The 9,738-nt window shown below is 42.3% G+C and overlaps 1 protein-coding gene across 1 annotated transcript; it reads right to left on the reverse strand.

Moving 5' to 3' along the window:
- Positions 1-1,722: 1,722 nt before the first annotated feature.
- On the reverse strand, positions 1,723-8,671 carry LOC120033504 (T-cell-specific surface glycoprotein CD28-like). The gene is made up of 4 exons (XM_038979870.1): positions 8,354-8,671; positions 4,499-4,855; positions 3,599-3,738; positions 1,723-3,029 (listed from the first exon to the last, which is right to left on the reverse strand). Exons 1-4 carry the CDS (start codon positions 8,430-8,432, stop codon positions 2,907-2,909), a joined length of 699 nt encoding a protein of 232 aa, XP_038835798.1. The 5' UTR covers positions 8,433-8,671; the 3' UTR covers positions 1,723-2,906.
- Between the last annotated feature and the right edge of the window lie 1,067 nt (positions 8,672-9,738).

Consider the following 9,738-nt stretch of genomic DNA (forward strand, 5'->3'; position numbering starts at 1 on the left):
CAATAAACAATGATTCATTTAAGATTGACTTAGTGTCCCTGTGTAAGAATTAACAGTGTGTTAACCCTCGCAAGGCTGCCGGCCCAAACTGATGGCATCCCTAGCCGCTTCCTCAGAGCATGTGCAGACAAGCTGGCTAGAGTGTTTACGGACATATTCAATCTCTCCCTATCCCAGTCTACTGTCCCCACATGCTTTAAGATGTTCACCATTGTTCCTGTACCCAAGAAAACAAAGGTAACTGAACTAAATGACGATCACCCCGTAGCACTCACTTCTGCCATCATGAAGTGATTTGAGAGACTAGTCAAGGATCATATCACCTCTACCTTACCTGACACACTAGACCCACTTCAATTTGCTTACCGCCCCAATAGATCCACAGACGATCCCATCGCACTGCACACTGCCCTATCCCATCTGGACAACAAGAATACCTATGTAAGAATGCTGTTCATTGACTGAAGCTCAGCATTCAACACCATAGTACCCTCCAAGATCATCATTAAGCTTGAGGCCCTGGGTCTGAACCCTGCCCTGTGCAACTGGGTCCTGGACTGCATGATGAGCCCCCCCCCCCCCCCCCCCCCAGGTGGCAAAGGCAGGAAAAAACACCACTTTGCTGATTCTCAACACTGGGGTCTCACAAGGATGTGTGCTCAGCCCCCTCCTGTACTCCCTGTTCACCCATGACTGCGTGGCCACGCACATCTCCTACTCAATCATCAAGTTTGCAAACGACACAAACGGTAGTAGGCCTGATATCCAACAATGACGAGACAGCTTAACAGGGAGGAGGTGAGGCCTTGGGAGTGTGGTGCCAGGAAAATGATCTCACACCCAACGTCAACAAAAGAAAGGAGCTGATTGTGGACTTCAGGAAACAGCAGAGGGAGCACCCCCCTATCCACATCAACAGGACTGCAGTGGAGAAGGTGGAAAGCTTCAAGTTCTCGTCGTACACATCACTGACAAACTGAAATGGTCCACCCACACAGACAGTGTGGTGAAGAAGGCGCAACAGCCCCTCTTCAACCTCAGAAGGCTGAAGAAATTTGACTTGGCACCTAAAACCCTCACAAACTTTTACAGATGCACAATTGAGAGCATCTTGTCGAGCTGTATCACCCCCTGGTACGGCAACTGCACCACCCGCAACCGCAGGGCTCTCGAGAGGGTGGTAGGGTCTGCCCAACGCATCACCGGGCACACCGCTATCATCCAGCATGGGATGTCAGTGCAAGGTGGGACCGAGAGACTGAAAAACAGCTTCTATCTCAAGGCCATCAGAGAGTTAAATATTGTTAGAATACTGTTAGCCATCATAGACATGGAATCACTGGCCACTTTAATAATAGAACACTAGTCTCTTTAATAATGTTTACATATTTTGCATTACTCATCTCATATGTATATACTGTATTCTATCCTATTATACTGTATCTTAGTCTATTCTGCTCTGACATTGCTCACCCAAATATTTATATATTCTTAATTCCATTCCTTTACTTTAGATTTGTGTGTATTGTTGTGAAATTGATAGATATTACTGCACTGTTAGCTAGAAACACAAGCATTTCGCTACACTCGCAATAACATCTGCAAAACACGTGTATGTGTCAAATACAATTGGATTTGATTTGATTTTCAGTTTATTTTTTTATACATTTGCAAAAATGTCTAAACTCAGGTACAAGGTATTGTGGTGTAGATTGATGAGGAGAAAAAAACAATTTAATCAATTTTAGAATAAGGCTGTAACGTACCAACATTTGGAAAAAGTCAAGGGGTCTGAATCCTTCACGAATGCAGGAATACATACAGTATAGGTAATGTATAATGTGAAAGTAGTGCACTATAAAGAGAAAAGGTTTCCATTTGGGATGTAGCTACTGTTTCATTGTGACATGAAACCTGTACAGCCCTCATAGTCTGCTGGTTTAATGCGTTTGCCCTAACTACATAGAAACTGCAAGGTGTACAACATCAAGGTGCAGTCCCTCTTATGCATACTCTAGTGCACAATGGCACAAAACACAAGCCTCCAAGGAAACAGCAGACAGGAAATTATGCTAGGTGTGTTTTTTTTTGTTTTAGTCATTACAGCAGTTTTTTTGTATTTCAACATTTCCTTGTGGCTGAGTTAAATGACGAGTTGTAAGTTGTTCTATAAAAATCTGTAAACAATGGTTAAAACTAAAATATTGCAATACACTGAAACAGTTGAGAGAGGCCTGTAGCTTGGGAATGCTCGATTTGAAGCACCAGCTTGATTAGATAAAAAGAAAAATACTTAAGTACAGTAACAAAGAATTAGTCCATTAGAAGGACAAGCAGGGATTTGTAATTCAGTGTGCCAGTTTCAATGTAAGGCAGTCCCTTATTTTGATACATATACTGTACATGACAATCAGTGCCTCTCAGAGAGTGAAAATGTGGTTCAGTCCCCTCATATTCGGAAACCACTGTTTCCTGTGAGACCCATTCACCACAGAGCTAGGGTCTTCCTCTTCACTACTTACCCACTACAAATCAGATATGATATCCCTGTGTCTGTACGCTTAACCCATTCGTGTGTGTGGGCGTGTGCGTTCGCTCAGTATGCAAGGCGATATTGTTTTATATAGTATACTGCCCACAACTTTAAGACTCCATTCTCAATAGTTTCCCAGAAGATCATATTACATCAGACTATAATTATTTGATCAACATTTATAAGATAACTCAAATCTTTATTTACACGCAATCAGATGTACAATTTAGATGTACACCTCGTCATTTGAAGAGCTAGCTTTCGTATTTACATCAAGAACTTGGTCTGTTTCTCCAGTCAGCTCTCAAGGGCCAATAAAGGCTCAACTCTCGTGTTGCTTTTGTCTGAGAATGACTGATCTGAGGATGACTGATCAGTATCGTCCCATTCGGATTGGATGCTGGACCCCGTGCTTCTTCCTGGGCCCCCTGAGTGGAGCTTTGGGTTTGATGTTCATGTAGTCGCTCTGGGAACACTCCACTCTCCTCAGTCTGAGCTGAGGATCAAATTCACAGAAAGAGGTGGAGCGTGAGTAGGGTGAGCTGTGTATATGTATGCAGTTGTAGTTGTATACAACTGTCTCCATGCATCATTTATGTTTTAAATACATAAAGTACCAGTCAAAAGTTTGGACACACCTCATTCAATTGTTTTTCTTTATTTTCTACATTTATGTCTTCACTATTATTGTATAAACTATGAAATAACACATATGGAATCATGTCTAAACTTCTACTTTGAAGAATCTCAAATATAACATATATTTTGATTTGTTTAACACTTATTTTGGTTACTACATGATTCCATATGTGTTATTTCATAGTTTTAATGTTTTCACTATTATTCTACAATGTTGAAAATAGTTTTTAAAAACTTTGATTAGTAGATGTGTCTCAACTTTTGACTGGTACTGAATACTATATTGCATTGTTGGACTAAATAGTTAATTGTGCATTGAATTTATGCCAAGGCTTGAGAGATTACTTATATGTTTTCATCACAGCAACTCATGGATGTAAGACAAGTTACCCTCTCTTTGATGAAAGGAAGCAAGATGTCGCTCACCCAGATGACAAAGGCGATGACCGTGACAACCAGGCCATAGATGGTGGTGACCCAGAACCCCAGCACCCATGCCCAAACAGGGACACCATGCACTCTAGGTTCTACACATCCCACAGTCTTTCCTGCCTGGCACTGGTATGCTGACCAGCCAATCAGAGAGAGAGAGATGTGAGTTTTAAACTTCAAGGAGTAGTTTTACAGATCCAGATTAAGCCTACTCCTGGGGTACTTTAGTTTTACCACTGAAAGTGCATTTAAGTAAAAGAAATAGGCTTATCTAGGTCCAGTAAACTGGCCCGTTTGGCCTTTAAGCACAAGTACATCGGAATATACACTGAGTGCACAAAACATTAGGAACACCTTCCTACTTCCTAATAGTGAGTTGCAAACCCTTTTGCCCTCAGAACAGCCTTCTCACAGTTGTGTCAAGTTAATTGAATGACATTTGGATGGTGGACCATTCTTCATACACGCAGGAAACTGTTGAGTATGAAAAACGCAGCAGCGTTGCAGTTCTTGACACACTCAAACCGGTGTGCCTTGCACCTGCTACCATACTCCATTCAAAGGCACTTACATCTTTGTCTTGCCCATTTACCCTCTGAATGGCACACATACACAATCAATATCTCAAGTCCTTCTTTAACCTGTCTCCTCCCCTTTATCTACACTGATTGATGTGGATTTCACAGGTGACATCAATAAGGGATCATAGCTTTCACCTGGATTTATCTGATCAGTCTTTGTCATGGAAAGAGCAGGTGTTCCTAATGTTTTGTACACTCAGTGTATATTCCTGTAAATCAAGATATAGCATTTTGAACTACTGTGCGTGCATGTGCGCACCCGTGTGTATTTGTGTGTGCTTGTATAGATCAGTTCCTTTTGAAGTAAACATACCTTCAACCAGGACCAAGGTCTGAGGCTCGTCTGGTACTTTCTCAATGGGAGGTGGGTACATGGGGTGCCCCTCACAGGTATAGACTCCAGCGCGCTCCGTGGTCATTCCAGAGAGGACAAAACTGACCGTATGGTCCTGATTGTTCACCCTCAGCCCCAGACCCTTCCCAACAGGACTCACGGTCTCTGTGGAGTTGTGGTTGTGAGCACTGTCGTGAGTGTGGTTGCCAACCTCGACCAAGCCCAGGTAAAGGTGGAATCTCATCTCCTCCTGGTCCTTGCCTGTCAGGTTGGGGCATCTGACCGATGCAATGCCGTTGACAGACACACGGACCACATAGAACGTTCTGAGCTTGTCTGGTGAGGGAACGTCAAAAGTCAAATAGAGGCAGTCAGTTGTACCCATTATATCAAAGGGAAGTAGACAAGGGCCCTGTTTTAATACTTCCCTCCTTCTTTCCTTGAAGAAATCAATGATCTGACACAGCAAGATTTGGTGAGTGCAATGTGTAAACCTAGCCTTGGTGCCAGTCTGTTTCAGCTCTCTTGCCAAGTCCTTATGGAATTGTCATGCCAAACAGATTACTGAGACACCAGACTATTCAGCTTGACAATGACAGCATTTGAGTCATTGTCAACAGATCTGGGACCAGGCTAGTAGAAACCTACTCTGGTTACAAGTCTTTTTAGCTAACGTTCCACTCCTGTCCTTTGCCAAATTTCTTGTCTCTTTGATCTTGAACACACACACATAAACAGCTATGTACAGTACCTTGCAAAAGTATTCATCCCCCTTGGCGTTTTTCCTATTTTGTTGCATTACAATTTGTAATTTAAATGGATTTTTATTTGGATTTCATGTAATGGACATACACAAAATAGTCCAAATTGGTGAAGTGAAATGAAAAAAATAACTTGTTTCAACAAATTCAAAAAATTCAAAACAGAAAAGTGGTGCGTGCATATGTATTCACCCCCTTTGCTATGAAGCTCCTAAATAAGATCTGCTGCAACCAATTACCTTCAGAAGTCACATAATTCGTTAAATAAAGTCCACCTGTTTGCAATCTGTCACATGATCTGTGTCACATGATCTGAGTATATATACACCTGCTCTGAAAGGACCCAGTGTCTGCAACACCACTAAGCAAGCGGCACCATGAAGACCAAGGAGCTCGGGGAAGTACAGATCAGGGTTGGGTTATAAAAAAAATCTGAAACTTTGAACATCCCACGGAGCAACATTAAATAAATTATTAAAAATTGAAAGAATATGGCACCACAACAAACCTGCCAAGAGAGGGCCGCCCACCAAAACTCACGGACCAGGCAAGGAGGGCATTAATCAGAGGTAACAAAGAGACCAAAGATAACCCTGAAGGAGCTACAAAGCTCCACAGCGGAGACTGGAGTATCTGTCCATAGGATCACTTTAAGCCGTACACTCCACAGAGCTGGGCTTTATAGTAGAGTGGCCAGAAAAAAAGCCATTGCTTATAGACAAAATAAGCAAACACGTATGGTGTTTGCCAAAAGGCATGTGGGAGACTCTCCAAACATATGGTATAAGGTACTCTGGTCAGATGAGACTGATGACACTATCTTTTTGGCCATCAAGGAAAACGCTATGTCTGCCGCCAACCCAACACCTCTCATCACCCCAAGAACACCATCCCCACAGTGAAGCATGGTGGTGGCAGCATCATGCTGTGGGGATGTTTTTCATCGGCAGGGACTGGGAAACTGATCAGAATTGAAGGAATGATTGATGGTGCAAAATACAGGGAAATTCTTGAGGGAAACCTGTTTCAGTCATCCAGAGATTTGAGACTGGGACTGAGGTTCACCTTCCAGCAGGACAATGACCCTGAGCATACTGCTAAAGCAACACTCAAGTGGTTTAAGGGGAAGCATTTAAATGTCTTGGAATGGCCTAGTCAAAGCCCAGACCTCAATCCAATTGAGAATCTGTGGTATGACTTAAAGATCGCTGTACACCAGTGGAAGCCATCCAACTTCAAGGAGCTGGAGCAGTTTTGCCTTGAAGAATGGGCAAAAATCCCAGTGGCTAGATGTGCAAAGCCTATAAAGACATACCCCACGAGACTTGCAGCTGTAATTGCTGCAAAGAGTGGCTTTACAAAGTATTGACTTTGGAGGGGTGAGTAGTGCACGCTCAAGTTTTCAGTTCTTTTGTCTTATTTCTTGTTTGCTTCACAATAAAACATATTTTGCATCTTCAAAGTGGTAGGCATGTTGTGTAAATCGAATGATACAACCCCCCCCCCAAAAAAAAATATAATAATTCCAGGTTGTAAGGCAACAAAATAGGAAAAATGCCAAGGGGGTGAATACTTATGCAAGACACTGTATTTCTATACTTGTGAGGACTTTTGGGGGACTAACAATTGATTCCCATTCAAAATCCTATTTTCCATAACCTTAACCCCTGACTCCAAACCCTAACCCCAATTCTAAACCTAATCTTAATTCTAACCCAAACCCTGAACCTAACCCCTAAGCCTAAAATAGCTTTTATACAAGTGAGGAATTATCTGAATTTTTGAGGACTTTTGGTACTCACAAGTATAGTAAAATGTGTGTGCACACACTAGGGTTGCAGAGGGTCGGAAACTTTCCGGTAAATTTCTGGTATTTTTCCGGAAATTGTCCATGGGAAGTTAAGCCCTGGCATTTTGCTTAAATTCTTCCAAAAAGTTAGCTTATAACAGTGAAACTTTTTGTGTGGGATACACATAAGGCAATTCTAGGTCTTGTGGCATATTTTGGTTAAACTATCCCCAATTCAGTGGAATTGCAACCCTCTGCATACACTGCGTATTCTTCCATCACATGCGCAGTGCACTCTTTCTCACACACACACACACACACACACACACACACACACACACACACACACACACACACACACACACACACACACACACACACACACGCACACACACAGGAAATGGCTTCTGAGGCTTACCTAGCCTTTTTACCCTCTCAAATTTTGACTATTCGTATGCATCGTTTCACAGTATTTTAACCCACACATTGAACATGCTCCAAAACAACTGTTGTGGCCTGAGATTTCAAAAAGAGACGCAGTCCCGTAACTGTGTGGACTAGAACATGTGAGTCACTTAGTTGAATCGTTATCACCCCCACCCCTGCCGTTTCCTTTCTGCAAGTCCTATCAGAATGAGGAAACAACAACTTCAATGCATTATATAAACCTGCTTATTCTATTCATAATATAGCTGCAGTCTAGATGTTAAAGCATATACACATCTGTAATTGGGGTTTAACTGCAGTAGTTTGAGTAATGTGTTGGAGAGATCCAAACCACTGCAACTAGCATCCCCACCTGATAAAACCATGCAGCTTGGTGAGCATTGAAATCTTGAATGATCTGCAACCCTTTGATTGGGCAACCTTTGGCTTTTGTTCTTGTTATCAGAATGTTCTGGTAGTGCTATGGATCATGCCTGAGGTGACATTTGTTGATACTGAGAATATAGATGAACGTTAATGACAAAGTCCAATGGTGAAACATTCAGACAGAAATGTAATAGTTTAGAGCTGAAACGATTCCCTTTTCTACAAACGTTGCGCCATCCTGGACTGACCCAGATCTGTTATATGTTTACATTTTTGGCCCATATCCCCCCCAGCTTTTTATTTTGTTGTTACATGTACATTTTACATACATGCCACTTTTTTCACAGTAGTTACACAGCAATAATAAAGTAATTTGTTATACATTACACCTGGATAGATAGTACATTATGCATCGTGTTTTCAGTCATAACTATTATAGAGCGTGAGCTTTTAAACAGGCTCAGATCTTACCGTTACAGTAGTGGGAGCTTATCACGTTGGCAGCACTGGAGAGGGAGAGGAGGATCGTGGGTATCCAGTAAACGTTCATCTTGAAAGTTCTCAGTTTTGTCGTGAAACTGAAGCTCCCCTGCTATCCCTTTGCAGTGCACAACAATCAGGGTAAATGTAATGATACACTGTATGCCAAACCGAACGAGACAGTGACTGCTCTGCTCTACCTAAATAAACAACACATGCTCGTCACACGATGGTAGCGTGCGTCTCATAACATCCTTCCCTGTCACTTCACTGTGAACAACAATCTGGCCCTCGTCGACTGTAAGCAACTCTCTCTGCTGCACATCTAGCAGGGTGACTGACTGCACAGACTCTTGAGTAAAAAACATCCTCACTCTGTTGGCAGTGCACTCTGAACTTCACAAAGTTTCTGCCCTCAACCGGTGTGTGACTTTAGATGCCCTTCAAATGTGATATTTCTCTGTGTGTTAGGGCTTGGAACCTCGTATCGCATTAGTCATATGTTTGATTTCCCCCTCTTATCTCGGGACTGTTATATGGACTCGCTCCATATCATATTTCACTGCTTCTGGTAGAACTCGCAGAGACCCACCTGGGCCACGGCACCAATGTGAGTGACCGGGGTTCGAACCTGCGTCTTGCCCACAAGACTGTGTTAGCCTGCTAAGCTAGAGCATAATGCAAGTGTTTGAGTCTCAGGCAGAGTTACTCATCACGCGGTTGCTACATAGGTCTACCTAGCACCTGTCAGTGACGACCATCGCACTTGGTCTGTGGTTATGTGACTGTCTCCTGCAACAGTCAGTCAGGTAAACTAACATAATGTTGCACTTATATTATCACAGACGTGTAATGCGCCAAATCGTATAACCATTCACCACGTTGTGGCGAATGTGTAGGCCAACATTTCCTGTTTTTCATGATATTTTTGAGTAAACTTTCCAGTGAGCATCATTATCCAGAGTCACTTCACATCATACAGATAGCTTAATTAGAAATTGAGAGGCCTATAGTTTGTTTGGGGGGAAGAGAGAGATTTACTGGTCTACTTTAAATCTCACTGCAGCTATAGGCAAACATACACAAGTCAAATCAAATTTGATTTGTCACATGCGCCGAATACAACAGGTGTAGACTTTACCCCCACACACACACCTCCTGTAGCTCACCCTAGCCACTCTCTACATTTACATCTTTATAAAATAATAATCAAATATGTGCCATTTAGCAGACACTTTTATTCAAAGAGACTTACAGTCATGCATACATACAAAGCATCATGCTCTACCGACTGGGCCCCACAGGACATGATTCATTATTACATTTGTCTGTAAATGATAGTCAACTCAGACTAAAGAGAGGAGTCTTCCCAGAGT

The sequence above is a fragment of the Salvelinus namaycush genome, chromosome 40 (genome assembly GCF_016432855.1).
Source record: "Salvelinus namaycush isolate Seneca chromosome 40, SaNama_1.0, whole genome shotgun sequence".
Lineage (NCBI taxonomy): Eukaryota > Metazoa > Chordata > Actinopteri > Salmoniformes > Salmonidae > Salvelinus > Salvelinus namaycush.

What these genes read in the sequence shown, in the direction of transcription:
- LOC120033504 (XM_038979870.1), bottom strand. Translation starts at nt 8,432, where the DNA reads ATGAACGTTTACTGGATACCCACGATCCTCCTCTCCCTCTCCAGTGCT. An exon ending in AAGCTCCCACTACTGTAACG is followed by an intron (nt 4,856 to 8,353) that starts GTAAGATCTGAG and finishes TTCCCTCACCAG; the next exon opens with ACAAGCTCAGAACGTTCTAT. An exon ending in GACCTTGGTCCTGGTTGAAG is followed by an intron (nt 3,739 to 4,498) that starts GTATGTTTACTT and finishes TTGGCTGGTCAG; the next exon opens with CATACCAGTGCCAGGCAGGA.